This window comes from Ambystoma mexicanum, chromosome 6q, assembly GCF_040938575.1.
Source record: "Ambystoma mexicanum isolate Mex_15411 chromosome 6q, UKY_AmexF1_1, whole genome shotgun sequence".
Classification (NCBI taxonomy): Eukaryota; Metazoa; Chordata; class Amphibia; order Caudata; family Ambystomatidae; genus Ambystoma; species Ambystoma mexicanum.
Window position 1 is genome coordinate 1474029969 of NC_090937.1, and position 23219 is coordinate 1474053187.

The 23219-nt window shown below is 44.0% G+C and overlaps 1 protein-coding gene across 1 annotated transcript in view; it reads right to left on the reverse strand.

The window, feature by feature from the left end:
* CD8A (CD8 subunit alpha) overlaps positions 1-23219 on the reverse strand; it is a 170065-nt gene that overhangs the window by 109503 nt on the left and 37343 nt on the right. The window contains exon 3 of the mRNA XM_069630231.1: positions 16357-16446. Within this exon, the coding sequence (XP_069486332.1) occupies positions 16357-16446 (90 nt within the window). The remainder of the gene's footprint in view (positions 1-16356; positions 16447-23219) is intronic.

Below are 23219 nucleotides of genomic sequence, written 5' to 3' on the forward strand. Positions count from 1 at the left end.
AAATGTAGGCATGTGGCAAACAATTTTGATGTAAAAGGAGTGGCAGTGGTGTGGAGCACTGTGCCTGGTTTCAGTTTGCAGGCAATGCTAGAGGTTTGTCAAGATATGGCTAGGGATAACAGTTCACATGTGGTTGTCCTGCACTGTGGTGCTTTGCATTTGGGTTATGTCAGTGCCCCTACTTTGTTGGAAGATCTGCAAAACTTGGTTCAGGCAGTAATGAAACTACTTCCAAATGCCAAGATAATTTTTTCTGGTTTGATACCTAGGGCAATAAGGGACAATAGTTCTGTTTTTTGTCCTCAGCAAAATGTTGGTAGGTGGTTAATCAACCGAGGCATGTTTGCTTTTATGACTAGAGCTGGCATGTTCTTTTGCAACAATGACAACATTGACTCTGGTAATGTTGATTACTTTAAAGAAGAAGACATGTTTTTTATCTTTTATGGGAAATGCCATGCTGTTTCGGAACATAAGGATTGCTTTGGAGAAGCTAATGTGAAGATTGTTGGAGGAAAATAAGAAAAAAATACAAAAATACAAAATAAAAGGTGTTTGTGAAGCATCTGCAAAAAACCCAAAAAGGCTCTTTTCAGAGCCAACCTTAAAGGGGAAATGGAGCACACAATTTAAATTTTCATTTCCCACAATCAGATTTTACGATTTGTCTGCGGACAGCGTAGTTATCCGCGGACAGCGCGCATTACATACTGGGATTTTGAGGTTGAGAGGCATGCAAATGAGACTTAGCAGAGCAAGGGATTGGTCAATAGGGTTTACTGGGTGTGATGTCTAAGCAGAGACTTTGTCATAAAGTCTTTTCTAGAGAGGAGAGCAGATAGCTATGGCTGTGTGTTTCAGAAAGCAGATTGTCTGGATTTTGGGAGTTTCGTGGATAAATTGGTTGGAGGTACATGCAGATCGCTGTGGAGTGGCTGTACATCTTGGATTCCCTCATGTGGAAGTACACTGGCATGGAGTGCGTGGAATGAAATGGATGGATTTGGTACCTCTTTGTGCTACTTTGGTGACACAGTGTCATCCAGACATTATTATTATTCATTGTGGAGGGAACAGTTTAGGACATGTGTCTGGAATCTCTTTGCAATTTGCAATGAAAGAAGGACTTGGGAAAGCCATGGACATGTATCCAAATTCCAGAGTAATTTTTTCCCCTATTGCCAAATGTGGCTGCGTTCTTCTTCATTTGGTCCACAAATGGAGAAAGTGAGGGGCAATGTTCACAAGGCTGTCTGTGCCTTTTTGAGAGATGTTGGTATGTCCTCTTTTCACAATGAAAACCTTATGTTTTGTAGTACACACATTTTTGGCAGAGATATAGTGCATCTTACTTATGCTAGCAATCAGATTTTTCTGCAAAATATACAAATTGCATTGCAACCCTTTTTGGAATTACAGCAATCCATTTTACAGTAGGTGTTGACTATTTGAAGTTTTTGAATCACAAAAAAACACCACAAAAAGTTATTTTCAGAGCCTTCACTTCCTCCCAAAGAAAAGTGCAATGGTTCTGATAGGGCAGCATGCACAGGGCCCTGCAGCATTTCATTGACACTTCTTTTTTTGAACTGTGAAAGGCGGCTCTGAAAAGAGCCTTTTTATTTGTTGGTTTTGTTGTTTTATATTTTCTTTGGTTTTTTAAACACGACACACAAGGAAAGGAAGGGAAAGCAGGGTAAGGAAGGGACACCAACCACGTGGATACGAAAGGGCAGGTGGAGAGAGGAAGATGTAGGGTGGGCCTTATTCAGGTAGGTAGCAGTTCTTCTCATGCTCCTTGACCGCAGTCTCGAATGCACCCCGAAGGTTCTCCCCCCTGCAGAGTACTGCGTCCCAGTACATGCACAATACTGTGACCCTTGAAAGGTAAGGGTCAACAGCATCATGTATGGCCTGCAAGGCAGCTGGAGGGATGCACTGCCCCACAGGAGTGTCTCTTGTGGTAACAGGAGCTAAAACGGAGGATGCTGCAGGGGAACTCAACCTACTACGTTTATCGCAAGGTACAACCTTACGAAAAGCCCCAACGTGGAACGACCTTTGGTGTCGCTTCATTGATGTAGTACCATAGCTATTCAAACCCGTTTCCCACGACTCAGCACCATCTTGCACTGAGTGCAAGTCACCTTGTTTGCACATGCTTTTGGTACTCCATCAAGAGTGGTAAATAACCTCCACACCCAAGACTCACAACGAGTGCTAGTAGTAGGGACTTCCACTACCTCATCCTCTTCATCCTCTTCATCACTCTCCTCTGCATCCTCACACCTGTTCCCCTCTGCAGGCCCTTGGGGTGTGTAGTGCTGCTGAAGGCGAGGCAGCCATGGTTGCCATCTGGAGGACAGCAGGCAAAAGTCAGCAGCAATGCAGTCAATGCAGGTCAGGAGCAATGCTCTCTCGGGTAGCCAGAAACACAATGAGGAGCAGTTCTAGGGTGTGGCCTTTTATAGGTGTGCTGGGCGCACTTCGCCGACACCCGCGCTGTCCGCGAACACTTCGAACATCAAAGAAGGGCTAAAAAGTATGTAGATCGCCAGGGAAATTGTCTGGGACATGTGCTAGGATGAACCTTTACTGGAAAATACCTTGGATTGCTCAAAAAAGCATTTTTTATATGTTCAGGGGCCTGGACAGTGTTCGCGAACAAGAAGCCACGCTCAGCGTGGGTGCGGTCACATGATGACATTGCGGACACGTTCACGAATGAGACGGCTGTCTGTAGGACACCAAATGCATGGGGTCGGTTGTATGCATGCGTGCGGTGTTCTATGGACAGTCTTCAGGTCCCCGAACTAATTAAAAGTGCGACACACGTGTGGCAGATAGTTACAGACAGGGGCATTAGGGGTTTGTACATGATGTATGGTAGGGGAGGAAGGGATTGAAGTCTCATCATAACGTTTTTCTTGCTGGGAGTTTTTGGGGATGTTAGCTGGGACATGGAGAAGGGGTACAGGTACATGTAGGACAGTGATATTTAATTTTTTCTTTTGTATGGACCTCCACAAAGTTTTTTAAAAGAATGAAATTTGACATTAATAGATCAGTTTTTACTCCATATGCTGCAGATGATTTTCTAAGGAGTCTGTTTCTATATTACTTTTAATGTCTGTATAGTCTGTTAAAAAATAAATATATGTTAAGTACACATAAAGTAATGGTTCTTAATTGGTTTATTTAGAGAAGTGTAGTGTCTCCCATTAGTATCACTGTTTTCACTAATTTCATCCCGAGGAAAATGTTCTTCCCGCCATTCCAAAGTACTAGACATGTCTGTGTAAAAAACAAAAAAAAATACTTTTATTGTACCTAATACAGAAAGTTTATAAATATATAAAATAAATGTAGTGGACTTACTAGTTTCTTGCTAAGTTTTGCTGTTACGGCTGCGTAGGTGTGCTGTTGCTTTTTGCTGTCCAGTTTCTGTGAGGTAATAATGTTGGTGGCATATTTATTTTGTTTTGGTATATTCCATTATGTTGAATGTGCTATTTAATTGGACGGTTGATGTCATACATATACAGTTTACACTTCTTATTTATTATTAAATGTAATGTATTTATGTGCTGCTTTTTGAACATGTTCAGTGTTTTTATTGCATAATACAATAATGTAAGATACCCCCTCAGTTTTTGGATAGTGTTTATTTATTTATTCATTTTGTTACACGCCCAGACCCTAGCGAGGTTATAAGACAGCTTAAAGATTAATACAAACATCATTACATTAGTTACATTACATTATTAATGAGCAGTTGGTGCTAAGAAACAATTTACAAAATTCACGAAAGTGTGCAGTGGTAAGGAGACTTGTTTATAGATACTAATATTGGTTGAATAACCAGGTTTTAGCAGTTTCTTGTAAGCCGTGAAGGAGGGCTCTTTTTTGATATTGGTGGGTGGGGTGTTCCAGTGTTTGGGGGCTAGTGTGGTGAAGCTGCTTCCCCCCGCTCTGGTGGCTTTAAAGCGAGGGAGGGTCAGGAGGAGTTTGTCGTTAGATCTTAGTGGTCTCCTGTCAACTTTGGGATGTAGAGTGTTGTTGAGATAGATGGGTCCTTTTTTGGTTAGGCATTTGTATGTGATACATAATGTTTTGAAGATAATTCTGGCTTTGATGGGGAGCCAATGGGCGTCTTTTCTAGTCTTGGAGATATGGTCTGATTTTTTTATGCCTAGAGCTGCCCTCAGGGCTTTATTTTGCAGTAGTTGCATTTTGGCTAAATTGGTATTGGAAGTGCCTAGTAGTAATACTTTGGGCCTCATTACACGGATGGCGGAGAACCATGGCGCTAACAGCGCCATGGTTCGTGCCGGTAAAATACCGGCACCGCCCTGGCGGAAAGGGGAATTACCGCCCCATTCCAAGGTTGGCGGGGCGGTAATTCCCCCTTCCACCATTGCCCTTCCCCATTCCCATTTTTGCCCCATAGGGCATTATGGGAATGGGGAAGGCGCTAATTACGGTACCGCAAATTGCGGTACCGTAATTGGCTCCCTGGGTCCCTTTGCGGGTTGGTTTTTAACGCCTGCAAAAAGCAGGCGTTAAATCCCCCAACCCGCAAAGGGACCTCGTAGTAAGGCGGTAAGGATTTACCGGTACCGGTATTTTACCGGTACCGGTAAATCCTTACCGCCATCCATGTAATGAGGCCCATTGCAATAATCCAATTTCGACAGTACAAGAGCCCCAGCTAAGGTGAGGCAGTTAGCTGGGGTAAGACATTTTCGGCCGAGAGCAATTAGTTTGGCAGTGTATGCCGTGGAGGAGGAGAGCGCCTTGATCTGTTTGGTCATAGTCAGGCTGGCGTCAATGTACACGCCCAGTGTTTTGACTTGCTTCAGCACGGGGATATTGGTGCCATCAATGTTGATGGTTGAGTATTTTGGGTGAAGGGTTGCTATTTTAGCTGGAGATCCTACGATGAGGACTTCCGTCTTCTCATCGTTAAGACACGGGCTATTTAGTGCCATCCAGTTTTGCATGATGGCGTACATTTTATTGATTGTAACAGTGTCCTGCTCATAGTTGCCTGTGAGAGGTATAAGGACCTGGGTGTCATCCACAAAATGTGTGTATATGACACCCATATCATCTAGTGCTGAGAACAGTAGTTTGGTGTATGCGTTGTACAATGTAGGGGAGAGGCAAGAGCCTTGGGGTACTCCTATGGGGACTAGAATGGGGTTGGCTGCTTCTTTGCCTATGGACACTTTGGAAGTGTGGTCAGTTAAGAAAGATTTTACCCAAGCAGTAGCTTCGCTAGAGAAGTTAAACTCACCGGTAAGTGAGTTGCATAGTTTGTCATGGTCCACCAGGTCAAACGCGGCAGAGATGTCCAGCAGCAGGAGAATGCAGCGTTTCCCAGCATCTCTGATGGCATCCATCTGGATTTTTAGGTCCAAGAGGGCTGTTTCAGTGCTGTGGTTAGGCCTGAAGCCTGATTGTCTGGTGCCGAGGAGGTGGTTAGATTCCAGGTGGGTTTGAATTTGGTTATAGGCTAGTTTGTCGATGATTTTGAATAGAAACGGGACGGTAGTTATTGGGCGATAATTGGTCGGGTCTAGATTTGTTTTTTTTAGAAGCGGGGTGACCCAGGCTTCTTTAATGCAAGTTGGAACTGTATTGGAGTTAAAGGAGGCATTGACAAATTTGGTGATGATAGGGGTCAGAGTAGGGGCACAGGCTTTGACTAAATTGGCTGGGACAGTGTCTCCTTTGCAATTGGACGCTTTTAACTTGGAGATCGTGTCAAGTACAAGATCCTGGTAGACGGCTGTGAATTTGAACGGGGGGTTAGGGTTGTCGCTGGGAGAGGCGCAGGTGTTAGGGGTGGGGGAGTTTTTGACTGCTAGGAATAGTCTTTTGGCGTTAATTTTATTTTGCAGCACAGCAAAATTGGAGGCAAGTGCGTCTTGTATGGTGGTACACCATTCTTTGCTTGCATTGGTGGGAGTGTCAGCCGGCAGGGGGTTTTCGAGTTCTCTAAGGAAAGCAAAGAGCTCCTTGGAGTCTGAAGCTGCATTGCTGATGCGAGAATTGTAGGCGTTGGCTTTGTGGATGATAATAGCTGTTTTGTAGATGGAATTGGCGTCTTTGAAGGCTTTAGCCGAGTCAGGGGAGGGGTGTTTATTATGGACCTGCACGAGAGAGCGTTTTTTCTTTCTAAGGGCAATTAGTTCCTCGTTGAACCAGAGGTTCGTTTTTTTATTGATGCGTCTTAATTTGGTGGTGACTGGTGCTATGGTGTCAATCGCTGTGTAGAGGCATTTGTGATAGTACTCCGCAATAGTAGTAGGATCGTTACTAAAGATTGTGTGGGAGTCTAGCAGTTTATTTAGGGTGGGGTCGAGGTTCTCTACTGTGAGCTTTTTGGGGTTTCTGCTTTCAATGGTGTCCATGATTTTGATCGTAGGCGGGCAGGGGTCATCACTGGTGATAGTGAATTCAATGCAGTAGTGGTCTGTCCAGCTGAGTGGGGTAATTGGGCCTATGGTGATTTTAGTATTGAGGGTGAGGATCCAGTCCAAGGTCCTACCCTTGGTATGGGTGGGGACATTGATGTGTTGGTGGAAGTTCATGTCATTAAGTGCCAAGAGAAGGGCTGTGGCTTTGGTGTCTTGGTCATCGTTAAAGCCAAGGTTCAAATCACCAATGATGATACATTTCGTTTTGGGTTTAAGGAGGGGCGCCAGTGCTAGTGGGATATCTATTTCTGGGTGGCTGTTGGTACTGGGAGTTCTATAGATGACCACTATGTTAACTGTGGTATTTTCATTCAACGCAAGTTTAGCGAGCAGCAGTTCGTATCCTTCGATTAATTCGATGGAACAGGATTTTATTTTAATGGTGTTTCTTGTTATGATGGCAACAGCGCCTCCTGGGGTGGTGTTTCTATCTGATCTGACAATAGTGTTATCTGGGGGGATGGCCAGATCAAGGTCAAGTTCGATGATAAGGTCGTGAATTTCGATGGCAGGGGCTCCTAGGGAGCGGGCGTTGATGAGTGCATTTTTGAGGCTAATGAGGGGCTTGGTGTCCTTTATGGGTGCATTCTTAATTAGTGGGTTGCTGGGCTCCATGTGTTTTTTTGAGGTTTTGGTTGCTATGGCCTCAGTTGGGTTGTTGTTTGTTCTGGTGGCCATAGATTTTGATGGCCTGGGTGGCTCCGTCCTGGTCGTGGGATTGTCGTGGGGTACTTTGGTGCGAGCTCTTAGTCGGGACGTTCTCTCATATCCTGAGATGGGGTGTATTTTTTCGCTACCTGGGAGGTTGGGGAATGCGAGTGGGACATTGGGGAGTGTAGAATAGTGTTCCTCATTGGTTGTGAAGGGGTCCTTGGGACAACGAGTGAGATTGGAGAGGGCCGGGAACGGGGGTGTGGTTTGGAGGAAGCGGGTGGGACACGGGATGTGGTGGTGTCTTGGGCAAGCTAGTTTGGTGAGTCCATTACTGAGGATGATGAAATGGCTGCCAATGCAGGGGGTGTCTACTTGGACAAGGTGGAAGGGGAACATGATGATCAATATCCAACCTAACATAACTAGGAACATGGGTGTAAGGTAAAGAGAAGCTAGGCTCACTTTGTCTACACAGTTTAGGTTTAAAACAGTTCTGGCTAACAAGGTGCCAATGGGTTATAAGCAATAGTCCTAGGTGGGGCACAATTTAGGCTAAATACAGTTCTAATCAGTAGGATACACATGGGCTAAAAGCAATGGTTCTAGGTGGGGCACAATTTGGGCTAAATACAGTTCTAATCAGTAGGATACACATGGGCTTAAAGCAATGGTCCTAGGCGGGGCACAATTTGGGCTAAATACAGTTCTAATCAGCAGGATACACATGGGCTAAAAGCAATGGTCCTAGGTGGGGCACAATTTGGGCTAAATACAGTTTTGACCAACCGGATACACATGGGCTAAAAGCAATAGTCCTAGGTGGGGCCCAATTTAGGCTAAAAGCTAGTGTCATACATAAAACAACAATAGGCTAGATGCAGAGGTCCTGTGTGGGGCCCTGAGTGGTCATGACTACTTGCGTACTGGCTGGTGTCAGGGGGTACTATTGGCAATCTCAGGTGTTGTCTAGGTCTCAGCTAATATTTTCAGTCAGACTAGGATGCAGTAGCATAGGTGGGCAGGCAGTGCATTATTGGATTTGCGCATAATGCGTATAGAGCGCTCTATTGTAGGGCGGGTACAGCATAGGAACACCGGTTACAATTATGACATGCGGCTATAATACGGCAATAGTGCAAAGCAGGCAATATGTGGTTCGTGTCTCAAAGCAGGCAATGGAGAATACAGTGTCATTAGCACCCTCAAGGCGGTAAGCTGAAGCAAGGATCTGGTTGAACAACCCCTGGCAGTCAATAATACGTTTAACGGTAGTGAGAGAAGGGTGGAAGTGGTCACTCAATCAGTCCTTAGATCAATGTACTCACAGTAGGTTTGTGTCCCTTGGTACAGCGCCAGAGAGTACGGCTCCTACGGCGAACAGGCGGCAAACAGGAAGTTGGCCTGTTTCCTATGGCCTTCTTCCGTGTGGCCGGCTTCTGCCTGCTGGGGACAGTGCAGGCAAAATAACCAACGCTGTTGCTTAGAAACCGGGCCGAGCCTCAGTTTCATTCCGCATCGCGCCGGCCATTTCTAGGTCAGGCGATACACGTGGAGCGCGGGAGGCGCAGAATAAACAGCTGATTCTGTCGGGTTTCAGCTTCTTCAGGATGGGAGAGTCTTGGAAGGAGGTAACATGGACGGTGTTGCAATGGTGCCGCTTGTGCTGTAACAGCAGCTTTCAGCACGGGGCACGAGAAGGTGGAGGCAATCTGCTTCTGCAGGCCTGGAGTGAAGAGGACTCCTGCCCTCTCCGCAGTAGATGGGGAATGAGTGGAACAACAGGTGGCAAACAGGATGTTGGCCTTTTTCCTATGGCCTTCTTCTGTGTGTCCGGCTTCCGCCTGCCGGGGACAGTGCAGGCAAAATAAGCAACGCTGTTGCCTACAAACCGTGCCAAGCCTCAGTTTCATTCCGCATCGCGCCGGCCATTTCTAGGTCAGGCGAAACGCGTGGAGCGCGGGAGGCTCAGAATAAACAGCTGATCCGTCGGGTTTCAGCTTCTTCAGGATGGAAGATTTTTGGAAGGAGGTAACACGGACGGTGTTGCAATGGTGCTGCTTGTGCTGTAACAGCAGCTTTCAGCACGGAGCACGGAAAGGTGGAGGCAATCTGCTCCTGCAGGCCTGGAGTGAAGAGGGCTCCTGCACTCTCTTCAGTAGATGGGGAATGAGTGGAACAACAGGCGGCAAACAGGAAGTTGGCCTTTTTCCTATGGCCTTCTTCCGTGTGGCCGGCTTCCGCCTGCCGGGGACAGTGCAGGCAAAATAAGCAACGCTGTTGCTTAGAAACCGGGCCGAGCCTCAGTTTCATTCCGCATCGCACCGGCCATTTCTAGGTTAGGCGATGCACGTGGAGCACGGGAGGTGCAGAATAAACAGCTGATTCCGTCGGGTTTCAGCTTCGTCAGGATGGGAGATTCTTGGAAGGAGGTAACATGGACGGTGTTGCAATGGTGCCGCTTGTGCTGTAACAGCAGCTTTCAGCACGGGGCAAGAGAAGGTGGAGGCAATCTGCTTCTGCAGGCCTGGAGTGAAGAGGGCTCTCTGCAGTAGATGGGGAATGAGTGGAACAACAGGCGGCAAACAGGAAGTGGGCCTTTTTCCTATGGCCTTCTTCCGTGTGGCCGGCTTCTGCCTGCCGGGGACAGTGCAGATGTTGACCGCGTCTGTCCGCGGACAGGCGCATTGTCCGCGGACAACAAAATCTCTGGCAGGCGGTTCAGTATGTTCTATGTTAAATGTATATAAACTAAGTTTGTTTGTTTGTTTGTTTATTTATAGGGCGCCAGAAAACCCTTGGGTAGCTGGGCGCACAGAATAGCAAGAATACTTAAAACCTAGTTACAGGTTACAGATTGCAGGTATACATTAAATACATTCTGTACAAGTAAGGATGGCGGGAAGCATATTATAGGCAGTAAATACATTATGTACATTTTACATGTGAGGGGCGAACATCATATGGCATCAGGTCCTATTGTACATGGTTTCAAGGTTTCAAAAGTCATTTCGTCGAAGCCAAGTGCGGGTGTGGTGCCTGAATCTGTTGTAGGGCTGGTCCCTCCTTAGTTCGACTGGTAGGGCATTCCAGTATTGGGCTGCTTGCACAGGGAAGCTATTGCCTCCTGTTTTTTTTAGACGGAATCTCGGGTTTGGGAGGCAGAAGGAGTTGGCTGTTCTGGTTGGTCGTGCAGAAGTTTTCCTTATTATTCTGTCTCTGAGGTATGGGGGGCTGCATTGTTCAGGCATTTGAATGTGAGTGTGACAATTTTGAAGGTGATCCTATCGCAAATTTTTAGCCAGTTGTAATTTCTACGCACATTCGAGATGTGCTCTCTGATTGGGAGGTTCAGGGCCATTCTGAGCGCATTGTTTTGCAGGGTTTGAAGTTTATTGATGATGTATTTGTTGGTGTCTGCATAAAGTGCATTGCAATAATCCAGTTTTGAAAGGATCAGTGCATTGGCTAGGATAATGCAGCTAGCTGGTGAGAGGAAGAGTCTGCATGCTTTGACAGGTTTACCAGTATAGGCAGTGGATGAGGCCAAGGAGTTCACTTGTTTCCTTAGGGACAGAGTGGAGTCCAGATAGAACCCAAGGGTCTTCACCTCTTTGGCGACGGGGATTATATTACCGCAATGTTGAAGGAGCTGTAGTTGGAATCAAGTTTTTTTAGGTTGTTAGGTGAGCCTAGAATGAGGATCTCTGTTTTTGCTCCGTTCAGGCAGAGGCCATGGGTTGCCATCCATGACTGAATGAGGGTGTAACTTTTGTTTACTAAAGCTGTACCTGTAGTGAAATTGCCCGAAAGGGGGATGAGGATCTGAGTGTCTTCTGCATAATTTATTATGTAGATGACACCCAGTCTGTCCAATTTGTCAAATAGAGGTTTAGTAAAGATATTGTACATTGTTGGCGAGACACAGGAGCCCTGTGGGACTCCACATGTTGTCTGGATAGGGTCTGCCGCGTCTGAGGTGGAAAAGACTTGCATACTTCTATTATCGAGAAAGGATTGGACCCAGGCTATAGCTTCACTTGAGACGTTGGAGGCTGACGCTAGGTGTTTGCAGAGTACTGCATGGTCCACTAGGTCGAAAGCCTCCGACAGATCAAGGAGGAGTAGCATAGCTGTGTTTCCTTTGTCGTTGAGCTCGTTGATTTGGGCTTTAAGATCTGTAAGTGCGGTCTCAGTGCCGTGCTGAGGTCTGAAGCCCGATTGACGAGTGCCAAGAAGTTGGTTAGTCTCCAAGTATTTTTGGATTTGGAGATAGGCCCCTCTGTCAATTACCTTCAGGAGGAAAGGGACAGTAGTGATGGGCCTATAGTTGGTGGGGATGGAGGGGTCTAAGGTTTGTTTTTTTAGCAGGGGGAGAACCCAGGACTCTTCTAAGCTGCTTGGGACTGTGCTAGATGAGAAGGAGGCGTTGATGAGTTTGGTGACAAAGGGGCTAGGTCTCTGGCGGCATTCTTAATTAACTGGGCCGGGCAGCGGTCGCCTTTGCAATTGGAATGTTTTAGAGAGGCAATGATTTTTTCAGTTTCATGAGTGGAAACTTTAGCAAATTTGAAAGGTGTTAGGCTAGGTTTGGTCGTGGGCTTGGGCTTACTGGGAGTTTCGCTGATAGGGAGCAAGGCTTTTTTTATTGTAATTTTAGATTGTAATGTTTTCACTTTGTTTGCAAGGGCATTTGGATATTGGTACACCATTGCTTGTTTTTGGGTACGTTATCGGGTGGTGGTATGGGAGATTCAAGTTCTCGCAGGATTGCAAATAATTCCTTTGTATTGGAACATGCGTTGGAGATTCTGTCGTTATAGATGTCTTTTTTAGCTTGGATGATAGCTTTCTTGTAGTTAGTAGCGCATAGTTTGAGTTGAAGTTTGTTTTCAGCTGTAGGGGTGTGTCACCATACAGTTTCAAGCTTCCTTTTTTCCAGTCACAGTTCTTTTAGGTAGGCGGTGAACCAGGTATTGATGTGGGATTGTTGTTTGCTTTTACGGTTCTTCAATGGGGCAACGGTGTCCATGGCTATGGCCATGGTGTCGTTGTATATTTTGACCATGGTTTCTGGGTCAGAGTCAGTTGGCAGGGCATTGATAGTAGGGAGGAGCAGGGGTAAGATATTCTCAGGTGAGATGTGTTTTCTGGATCTAGTGGGAACCGAGGGTGCCATTATTTTTTCCGTTCTGAGCATCTTGTTGAATGTTAGGTAGAAATTAATGAGGAAGTGGTCAGTCCACGGCTGGGGTGTAATTTTGGTGAGAGTAGTAGGGCAGTTGGTTGTGGCTACCCAGTCTAATATTCTCCCTTTGTCGTGTGTGAGAACTTTTTGGGTGAGGCCGTGTCCCTCAAGCATGGTGGCAATAACTTGCGCTTGTTTGTCAGCTGGGTCGTTAAGACCTAGGTTAAGATCACCAAGGATCATTTTCTGGGATTACGTTTTTGTGTTGCTCGCTAGGAGGCTGGATAATTCCTCTTCGAATAGGCCTAGCTGCCCTGGTGGCCTGTAAATGAGGTAGATAGGGTTTGGCATGGGGATATTGGTAGTTTAGCAGTCAGGAGTTTTCAGGATTTTAGGGTGGGCGGTGTTGTTAATCTTACATTCAGGTTAGATTTGGAGATGATGGCTAAACCACCACCTCTCGCGGTCTAGTCTTAGTAGCTGGTATTCTTTGGGTATTGCTAGGGAGAGTGCTGGACCTGCTGCGTCATGTAGCCAGGTTTCTGTGACTGCTAGGAGGTCGAGGTTATCTAATGTAAGGAGATCGGCTATTTCCGTGGCGTGGGCCACGACTGATCTAGCATTGATCAGTCCTCCTGTTATGGAGGTTGTTTTAGGAAGGCAGTTGGTGTTAGAGGTAACCGGGATCGGATCTTTCGTTATGGTGCTAGCCGGTAGTTGTGGGTTAGGAGGCGTTGCGTTCCTGGTCTGGTGTTTGGGAATGGTGCAATGGTTCAAGTATGCATTAGTAGGTACCTGCGGTTCGTAGAGGGTGGAGAGTCTAGCGCGAAGTCTAGAGTTTCTATGGAGAGTAGGGCATGGTGCGTGTTTAAATTGGTCCATAGTTACTGATGTTAATTGTAGTAACAGCAGTGGGGCGTATGTTGATAGAATCTTGCTAAAATGCATTCTGCTAAAGAGAACTAAGAAGCACAATGTAGTGGCAGGCTAAAAGCAGTTTAAAAACATAATGTAGTGGCAGGCTAGGTGCGACTATCAAATTACAATGTAGTGACAGGCTAAAAGCAATTTCAAAACACAATGTGGCGGCAGGCTAGGTGCGACTATCAAATTACAATGTAGTGACAGGCTAAAAGCAATGTAAAGACACAATGTGATGGCAAGCTAGGTTTGACTATCAAATTATAATGTAGTGACAGGCTAAAAGCAATTTAAAGACACAGTGGTGGCAAGCTAGGTGCGACTATCAAATTACAATGTAGTGACAGGCTAAAAGCAATTTAAAGATACAATGTGGTGGCAAGCTAGGTGCGACTATCAAATTGGAATGTAGTGACAGGCTAGAAGCAATTTAAAGACACATATGGTGGCAAGCTAGGTGCAACTATCAAATTGGAATGTAGTGACAGGCTAGAAGCAATGTAGTGACAGGCTAGAAGCAATTTAAAAACACAATGTGGTGGCAAGCTAGGTGTGACTATCAAATTGGAATGTAGTGACAGGCTAGAAGCAATTTAAAGACACAATGTGGTGGCAGGCTAGATGCAGCTTTCAATGGCAGTGCACTTTCTGTGCATATGCAACTGTGTGGTAATACAATGAGTATAGCTAACAGGGATGATGCAGCAGATGGCTGGGTATAGATGGCATGTGGCAAACTTGGATGGTGTGGTAAAGGTTAGCCACAGTTTGTACAAATGCTATGTGACAGCAAGGGGATTAGGCTAGTGCAATTGTAACAACAGTCATCTTGAGGTATAGTCTAGCAATAATCAGCATGAAGTACAGTCTAGTGTCAGTCATCAAAGGTTACTGTGCAATAGTAAGGCAGGTAGTCATATAGCCAGATGCGGTACAGTTGGTAGAGTGTATAACATCAGGACATAGGTGAGTGGTATGGGCTAGAGTTGCAAGTTACAGTTAGCAATAGGTTTTACTTAGATTTAGGAGTCACAGTATGAGCTAGAGAGTGCACTGTGCAAGGCAGTAAGCAATTAGCAAGGTGTAATGACAGGCGACCAGAAGGTCTCAAGTAGATAATCGAGAAACAGTGCAGGCAACCAAAGAGTGGATAAGGCTGGGCGGCTGTTGTACAAACACAGAGTACATGCAAAAAACAGTTTAGAGTCTAGTAGAGAGGCAGGTGTCACTGGTAGCTGTGACCATGATGATTAGGAATACCTGCTCAAGTATAAGGTTAGCGTTGTAGGTAAAATGTTAGCAGACTGTGGGCAAACATAGCAGAGTGCGACTTACGTGCTGCTCACGTGGTAGACCTGTTTATAGTGTTCTACTGTCATACAGATGTACAGTACGTGCGGGCTGTTTGTGGGTGGAGGTAGTCCAGAGAAGGCAGCAGTCGAGGATTAGTAGATGGCCCGTAGGGGTGGAGGGCGGGCAGCATAACTGGCCGATGGCCGTACGGCAGACAGGCACAGACAGGCCTGGTGCCTTGAACCAGTGCCTGTACCCAGAGTGCCGGCTAGCGCCTTCCGGCTATGCTGGGCTGGGCAAATGCAGGTGTTCCTCCAATGAGCAGCGATCAGGTTGCTAGGCAACCAAAGAACACAAGGTGGGGGCGGCCATTTTGCCGGATTCCATGTTGTTTTGCACGTGGAAAAATTGAATAAATGCCATAAATGAATGTCGGATATCGGGTAGCTCGAGGTGTAGAGGTCCTCTAGCAATGGGGAGCAGCAGTCAGCTTACCCAGGCATCTGTGGGGCTGGATGCCCTTCGAGACTTGCTTTGGTCAGGCACAGCAGTGATTTATCAGCTGGTGAGGATCACCTGTTGGAGACGGTGCAGAAAGGGCTCCTGTCCAGCCGACGGACGTAGCGAACTGCAGCAGGCACAGACAGGCCTGGTGCCTTGAAACAGTACCTTTACCCAGAGTAAGTGAATCCTAGTAAACACCTATCAAATTCATGCTATCTATATTCAGTAAAAAAACTTTGTTAAAGGGACGTTATGGTTAAATTGTGCCACTAAAAACCTATGAAATTCAGTAAAAAAACATTGTTAAAGGGATCTTATGGTTAAGTTGCGCTACTAAAAACCTATGAAATTCAGTGAAAAAAACTTTGTTGGCAAGATTAGTAATATTGCACCTCCATTCTGTCTGCTGCGCACAATGCCTATGTTTCTACATGTGTACCTTATTATACTGGCAAAAACTTCCTAACATAATGCTATTTGTTTCAATACAATGCTTAATCCACTACGTACCTCATGATATTTATTCCAATGATCCTTGACACTTTTTTTATCAACATTACAATAAGAATCTCCCTTGTACATACTTTTCATGAAAAGCAAATGCACATGTGATGTCATCAGTGATGTCATCAATGACATTTGTGATGTCACCTTTTCGTAGCGCAACTTAACCATAACGTCCCTTTAACTAAGTTGTTTTACTGAATATATATATATATATATATATATATATATATATATATATATATATATATATATATATATATATATATGTGTGTATATATATATATATATTTAAAATCACACACACACACACTCAGGTTACACCAATACCCGAATACACGCATTTATGTAAACCTGTGCATTTTTAGGCAAAGTCACAATTGTTAGAGGATATGTAGATGTTCCGAGGAACATTGGGTATTGGGTGACCATTTGTGGCCTCTCTTCTCTTGTGACCCCCTTTTTAAAACTGTCCTTCAACATCCCCTCCAGCTCATACCCCCACCCCCCCTGAAAACATGTGAGACTTGCTCTGTCCCTGGTAGCAAAACATGGCCATACAGTGGCATAGCGTTGGCATACTGCACATTATTAATAAGTACAATCATTTGTTTACATTCATAAAATACATAGGAAATGTGTTCAGATGCCAGTGTGTACGTGATGGAATGGCATTCATTTTATTTTGCCAGTATTTCTATACTGCATGACAATAAATAAAAACGGTTTCATTTGGCAAATCTGTAAACCTGGGCAGGGAGACTGACACCGTGTGAGAAAGGCCAAGGTCTCCTGCAGGCAGATACCTACCTGTGGGGAGGGTAGTGGGACAATTGCAGTTGTCCACGGCCCGCACTGTGACATTCTGAGGAGTGGTGAGCTTCGGGGGTGGTGTGGTCACTGCAAGCCGAGAAAAAAAGGGACAAGGGAAAAGAGAAAAAACACATTAAGGAAGCTGAGACAACCTTGCAAAAAAACAGAGTATAATGTATGATTTTATTATTAACAATGAAACTACTACTAATTATACAGAATAATCTACCTTTACGTTTAATTTCTGAGGAGATGTCATGTCACTGAAGAGTTCGGTGTCATATTCTTAAAACGTGCTTGGGGGGTACTTTATTCTGTTTAATAATTACAAGCATGCGGATGCATATTCTGCACTTAAAGCAGCCAATGAGGCCTTGAAAGCATAGCAATGTGGTAGTGGACATATGAAGATCTTTTCTTATTGGAAACTCTTTCTGTCTACGTGCAAAGGCCATTGCTCCTCAGAACATACAAAACCCCTTTAAGGGCCTCATGGCCTCCTTCATGCTTTGCTTAAGCTCAGTGTGGACGGAAATCATAGCTAGAGAATTGTAATACATTTGCCCATTAGTAATGACATAATTAAGGGGGTCATAATAACATTGCACAACTGTCATGTCATAACAGAATTGTATATGGAATAAAGTAACCCCTACATACATTATTAATATATGGGAAGTAACCGGGGTCACAGACCTCTGAAATGACATATCCTTATACTCTATGGAAAGGGGTACTTTATTGCTTATAATGCATGGCCACAGTGCTATCCCCTTTAGTACCTGGCCTTTTGCGTGATTTAATGTAAGGGATCTTCCAGTTCTTGTTACATATAATCAATGTAGAATCTATTTAGACTAAAACAAACACTAATATGCAGCTTGTAAAATGCGTTGCAGTGGTGTAAAATGAATAACATATAGATTCATGCTCTCTTTTGTTAGAACTCCAGTAGTGCACGAAATAAACACACTACCATAAACAGTTTCCTATCTTTAACGGCTCTAATGTGTCACAGGAAGATATTTTAGAAGAAAGGAATCTGAAAAGTGTCTGATGTTTTTAATTAAGTGCTACAATGACAGCTGGAGTTCTGTTATATGCTGGCTCATGTAGCGTGCATTGTAATGTCACACCCCGACTGTAATAACTGATTACAGTTGCAGTAGTGATGTCATTTTCTTATTACAGGTTGATAGTGCTATCACAAGCAGCCTGTAATAAGGACACTATTTACAGGCTTTAATATGGATATTGCAGGCTTCCATGGGTTATAAGTATTATTGGTCACATTTCAAAGAAGTGATTACAGTTGCAGTGGTGATGTCATTTTCTTATTACAGGTCAATAGTGCTATCACAAGCAGCCTGTAATAAGGACACTATTTACAGGCTTTAATATGGATATTGCAGGCTTCCATGGGTTATAAGTATTATTGGTCACATTTCTAATAAGTGATTACAGTTCCAGTAGTGATGTAGTTTTCTTATTACAGGTCGATAGTGCTATCACAAACAGCCTGTAATAAGGACATTATTTACAGGCTTTCCTATGGATATTGCAGGCTGCCCTGGGTATTATTAGTGACATTTCTATCATTATTTGGTTATGATTAGCATTGATCTTGTTATTTATATTATTATTACTATCAGCCGTATTCGTACATTTAGTATTAACAATATTGGTTTTATTACTAACTTTTCTATTTTTTTGAATATTGTTACTACTATAACGTCTGCTAATATTATTAAATGTAGATAAGGGAAAAAAGGAAGCTAGATGATTCTCATCAAAGTACATTTTGCTATAGTTGAGGCTGCACACCCAACCATGCCGCAACACTAGTTAAAAAAGCATGACATTCTGTTCTTGTACCAGGATTTACGAGGCACTATTTTAAACAGACTCTGCATTCAACTTCAGAAGAAGCAGAACAAGAAATGGAGGGATGAGAATAGAAAGGAAAAGGTGACTATACAAAAGGAAATAAATAAGACACAAAATGACAGGGAAAGGGAAAGAAAATGCTCAAGAAAAATAAAAAAGTAACGCGTAAGATACTCAAGATGTTTACTTGAAGTATTCCAAGTATTCCAGAGATATGGAGCACGTCAGTACACTGAAGCACATTTTGTATAAATACGTGTACAAAAAGTGAAATCAACATTAATAGAGATAAGCCAGGCGGAAGCAAGCATTGTCATTGGCAGAATCTTTTTTCTGTAGGCTTGGTATAGATGTAGCCTGTGGACCAAGTAGGGCCTGGCTAGACAGGGCTACATACTTATCCCCTAAGGAAATATAAAAATAAGGACGCAGATACCAGGGTGCATAAATAAAATACTTTATTTAGTGTAGTGTTTCTATAGTGTGTGTTTGTGTATCTACTTGAAGTGATCCTTCCAGCCAAACATTGTTCTGGAAGAAATGTTAGAAAAGCAGTCAAAGGACAGATCTCCCCTGCCCAAGAAGGGGCTGGGCAGGCTAAAGGATTTTAGAGAAACTGTTGGAGAACGGTTCAGAAAACAAAGAAAAGGAGTGACAAAAGAGGAGAAGGGAATCAGCTATGATTAGGGTCTTTTTAGAGGAGCTGCAGCATCGTGCACCCCCAGAACCTAAAGACACTTTTCAGCCAAGTCGCGTTTGTGGTGTGACCCGGTGTCCTTACCGTGTGCCCAGGCTGCGTGCCTTGTGTAACCCGGGCATCCACGGGGCCATAGTAGCTGTCAGCCTGGATGGGCCCAATCATTAAAACCCTCTGGGCCCTGTCCCTGGGCAACCGGGGGTAGGGGTGGGGGAAAGACCAGCACTTTTTGCTCTTCCTCTCTTTCCTGCTTCTGTAATTCCCTTCCTCCCCCTTTTATGCTTCAATTGGTTTTCATCTTGGTAGTTTTTGGGGGGATAAAGGGCAATAGCACTTGGAACTTTATAGGCTGGGGTATCTTTCCTAACCAGGTGAGGTACTAAATGGCATTCTTACTTTAGGCAACTATTTGTTTTGGCTTTGCATGGATTTGGCAACCATTGAGTAACACTCAAATGGATTGAGTTGTCTCTGTCACTTTGACAGAATTCCCCATTATTAATTTTCAAATCTAATTTTGCATCACTGTGTTTGCCTTCCAATGTGCAATACTTATTACCTTATTTTTAAGCAAATTGCAATGAATTTATGAAAGTGCGCAATTTATAGTAGACACGGCCTGTGTGCTTTAGAACTGCTAGATGGGCACAGTAAAAGAGCATGACGACTGTCACAAATAGAGTTAGCAATGCATTAACACAGAACCTTTTTATTTTTAACAGGCAATGTACGTGTTGGAGCGTCTGAGATTCCTGACTGACTTGATTTTGTTAGCAAGGTTCATGGATATATTTTCAATTTCATTTAATCTCTTTCCTATCAGCTTTATTCTTCTTGATCTTTTATTCTAAATCGCTTTGCTCTTCTTTTCTCTCAGTTGCTCTGTGAACACTTTGATGTATTCCCACACGACAATCCAATTTAATATTAATCAGGCACGTACAAGGAGCGTCGGAACTCACAACTTTATATCTTGTGCGTAGTCCTTGAATTCCCTGTCACTTCCTTGCCTCTCCCCTGATCCCACCCCGCACCCTGTGCTCGTAGGCTCTCTCCCTAAACACGTGACTCCCATGTTGACTTCAAGTACGACATCACAACCTCCCCCTTTTTTAAACAACATGTCAGTTCTCAGTCCATTTCTTCAATTAGCCTATGTGGTCTGTTCCTCGCCCTCTGAGTCCTGCCAGAGCCACTCACCTGGCCTATGTCAGTTCCCAGTTAAATAGAATCTTGAAAAAAAACTGGAAGATCCTTCAACATGATCCTCAATTAAAAAGAATATTTCCTCAACCTCCCATGATGGCCTACAGACGAGGCACCAATCTCAGAGATCGTCTAGTAAGAGCTGAAAGACCAACCACACATACACAGAGAACACTAAACCCTGTAAAAAAGGCACTTTTCCCTGTTCAGGATTCCAGAATTCCAATAATGTGATGAAGGAAGACACAATTTGACATCCACTCACAGGCAAGGAAATTCAAATCAGAGACTACTCGACGTGCATGACATTGGGGTCATATACATCATTAAATGCCCATGTGGCCTACTATTCACCATGGCATCTCTCCAATTGGAGGACAGGAACGTACAGCACCGTGAACTCACAATCTCGGACTTCATTCGAAATCGAGAGGTAAGAGAACATGTTATATCTTCCCGGGCAAAGAACACATACGCGGTTACCAAAATCAGTGTAACCATTTGCATTCAGATTTATAAGGAATGACATTTCTTAATAGGCATCGGAGCGCCAACACAAGATAAGGCGTATATCAGCACACTGTGACAGCAACGTATTTCAGTTACTTGGTTCGGGACTTGCGATTAATTCCATGAAGGTAGGTTAAACAGTCCATCCTGAGATGAAAAATGTATCAAATGTGAGTAATAGGATTGCACTTTCTCCCCTCAGTTGTTCCATATAAAGACACTTTAATGATGAGTGGAAGTGATAGAGATATAGTGTTAAACATATAGCACATGGAATTGTTAATAGGTATGTAGACGGATGATTTTTACACATAAAAAAGGCTCTGCATGAGACACGGTTCCAGATACCACTTCAAGATAGATTAAATCACTTGGGTATTGCCTGGTAGATCTTGGATGTCAGTCACCTACGGTGGTGGCTATGTTCACAGTTTAGCAATAATAGGCGGCACCATGGAATTCCTCTTAATTTGAAGACTGGTTAAGGACACACTGGCTGGTGACTCTGACTCTATATAAAGAGGAATGAGAACCCTTGGCACACAATAGGTTGTCACTCACGAAGTATGGTGAGGGTTTTTAAAGTTGTTAGCTAAAGACAGACCATTTAAGTAAATTATGTTATTGTTTCACATTAAATATAACTTCTGAAGAAGGGGAGAGCTTCCCCGAAATGCGTTGAGCAAGACAAAAAAGAATAAAGGAGAGACATGATGACATTGGCGTTGAAGCTTTTTTCAATATTACATCAGATTTGAAAATTGTCGTATACTTTCAACATTCTTGTTTGAAGAATCCCAGAAAGCCAGTTTTCTGGCAGAATGGTGTCCAGGGGACGGGAGGACCCTTGGATTGGGCTTTGATTCTCATCTGTAGAGAAGGAGCCAAGTACCCCCACCAAAAGCTCCACCCCCATGTTGCCTATATGTTGGGAATCGGAAGTTGAGACATGCGCAGTACCAGTGAAGATACCTGTACTAGAGAAAATCATGGAAATAAGGTATCCACTAAGGAAACCATATATGCATTCACAAAGATATGATGGTCATTTGAACGAAATCCCGGAAGAAGTGTGAAAATGAATGAAAAATAAGATTGGTGACGTCATGCAAAGAAGAGCTGACACACCCAGAAAAGAGGCCAGATGCTGAGGACCATAGACATTCTATAGGATCTGAAGAGAAGGTGTTAAAAGATGGGCAAATATTTCAGGCTCGAGATGAAGATGCTCATACTACAGAAACGATGAAGAAAAATGCAAAACCATTTTACAATTGTACAGACACAGTAACGCAAACAGACAAAATAATCTTAAGGCTGGCTACGTAGTGAATAGATTGCGGCGATGCGCCAACGTATATACATAGGAATATATGGAATATGGATGTTCCACAATGCACTTTAGCAGTGTCTGGACCCTGTGAAAAACAGGATTTCAGTGTGGCACAGTTGGAAAACAGCTAATGGCGGAGGAGAATTCAAGAATGGCTTGGCTGGCCCAGCATCAAGAAGTTGAGGCCACCGTAAGCCTGGGTGTTCATTCAGTAGTTGCAAACGTGAGAAAAGAATAAACCCCTGTCTGAGGTGGGATGGAAGAACACTGAAGACGTCAGAGGTTCATCATTTAATAGTATTTAATACAGCAAAAAGCTCAGAAACGTGGCCTCCAGTCACATGGTCAGATGAAAATAGACATTGGGTCGAGCTACACCAAAACCAAGAGACAAATTATGCCTTGTGTACATTTTATTCTCAGGCAAAGAGAACATTTACAAGGTCAAGTTCAAAGCTTAATTGACTGGCAGACTGCAAGAGTGATGATGGATGCTAGACTAATTGGGTAGGAAGGCATGGTCAAGACCAGCCCACAAGCACCTGGGGTACCAGCCTGTGTGCCGCTAGCATGTGTGGAATATTACAGAGGGGTACAAGGGTGCCAACCAATTATAGGGAGCCCTATAGTTTACATAACCAATAGGACGTTGTGTATTTAGTTGCCCACCTGATGTTAGAGACCCAATCACTATCCCTGTCAAGTATGGAACGTATACTTAGATGTTCCCTTTAAGCCTATCACTTTCCCCAGCAGGTTTTTGTAGTTTGCCACATAGGGTGATGTCAGGGATGACAGTGTATATAAACTGTGTTTGTTTTTTATGAACCTCACTGAGAGACATATGCTGTGAGACATCCGTTGAAGTCCGTTGTACTCCCTGTTTTAGACAATTGCAAATAAAACTGACTAACTATTGCCAACTTCCTGAGTTGGTCCAATTATTGATGTTTGAGTAAATTATGCATCCCCATCTTTCTCATAGTATTGCTACCTCGTCTTAAGTATACAGGTACACATCTATGTCAGTTCCCAGTCCGTCAGGGGGGGCAGCCAGTTCTTCACTTGAGTCTTCTCCATCTCCTTCGTATGGGGCATCCCGTTCCTCTGGATATGAGTCATCTTCTCGGGGTCTTCGCATGATCCTCCCTGACGTCCTTGTGAAATGCGAAGAGTTTCAGGCACATTTTTTCTTTCTCCTTCAGGAGTTATGAGGGACACCTTTAC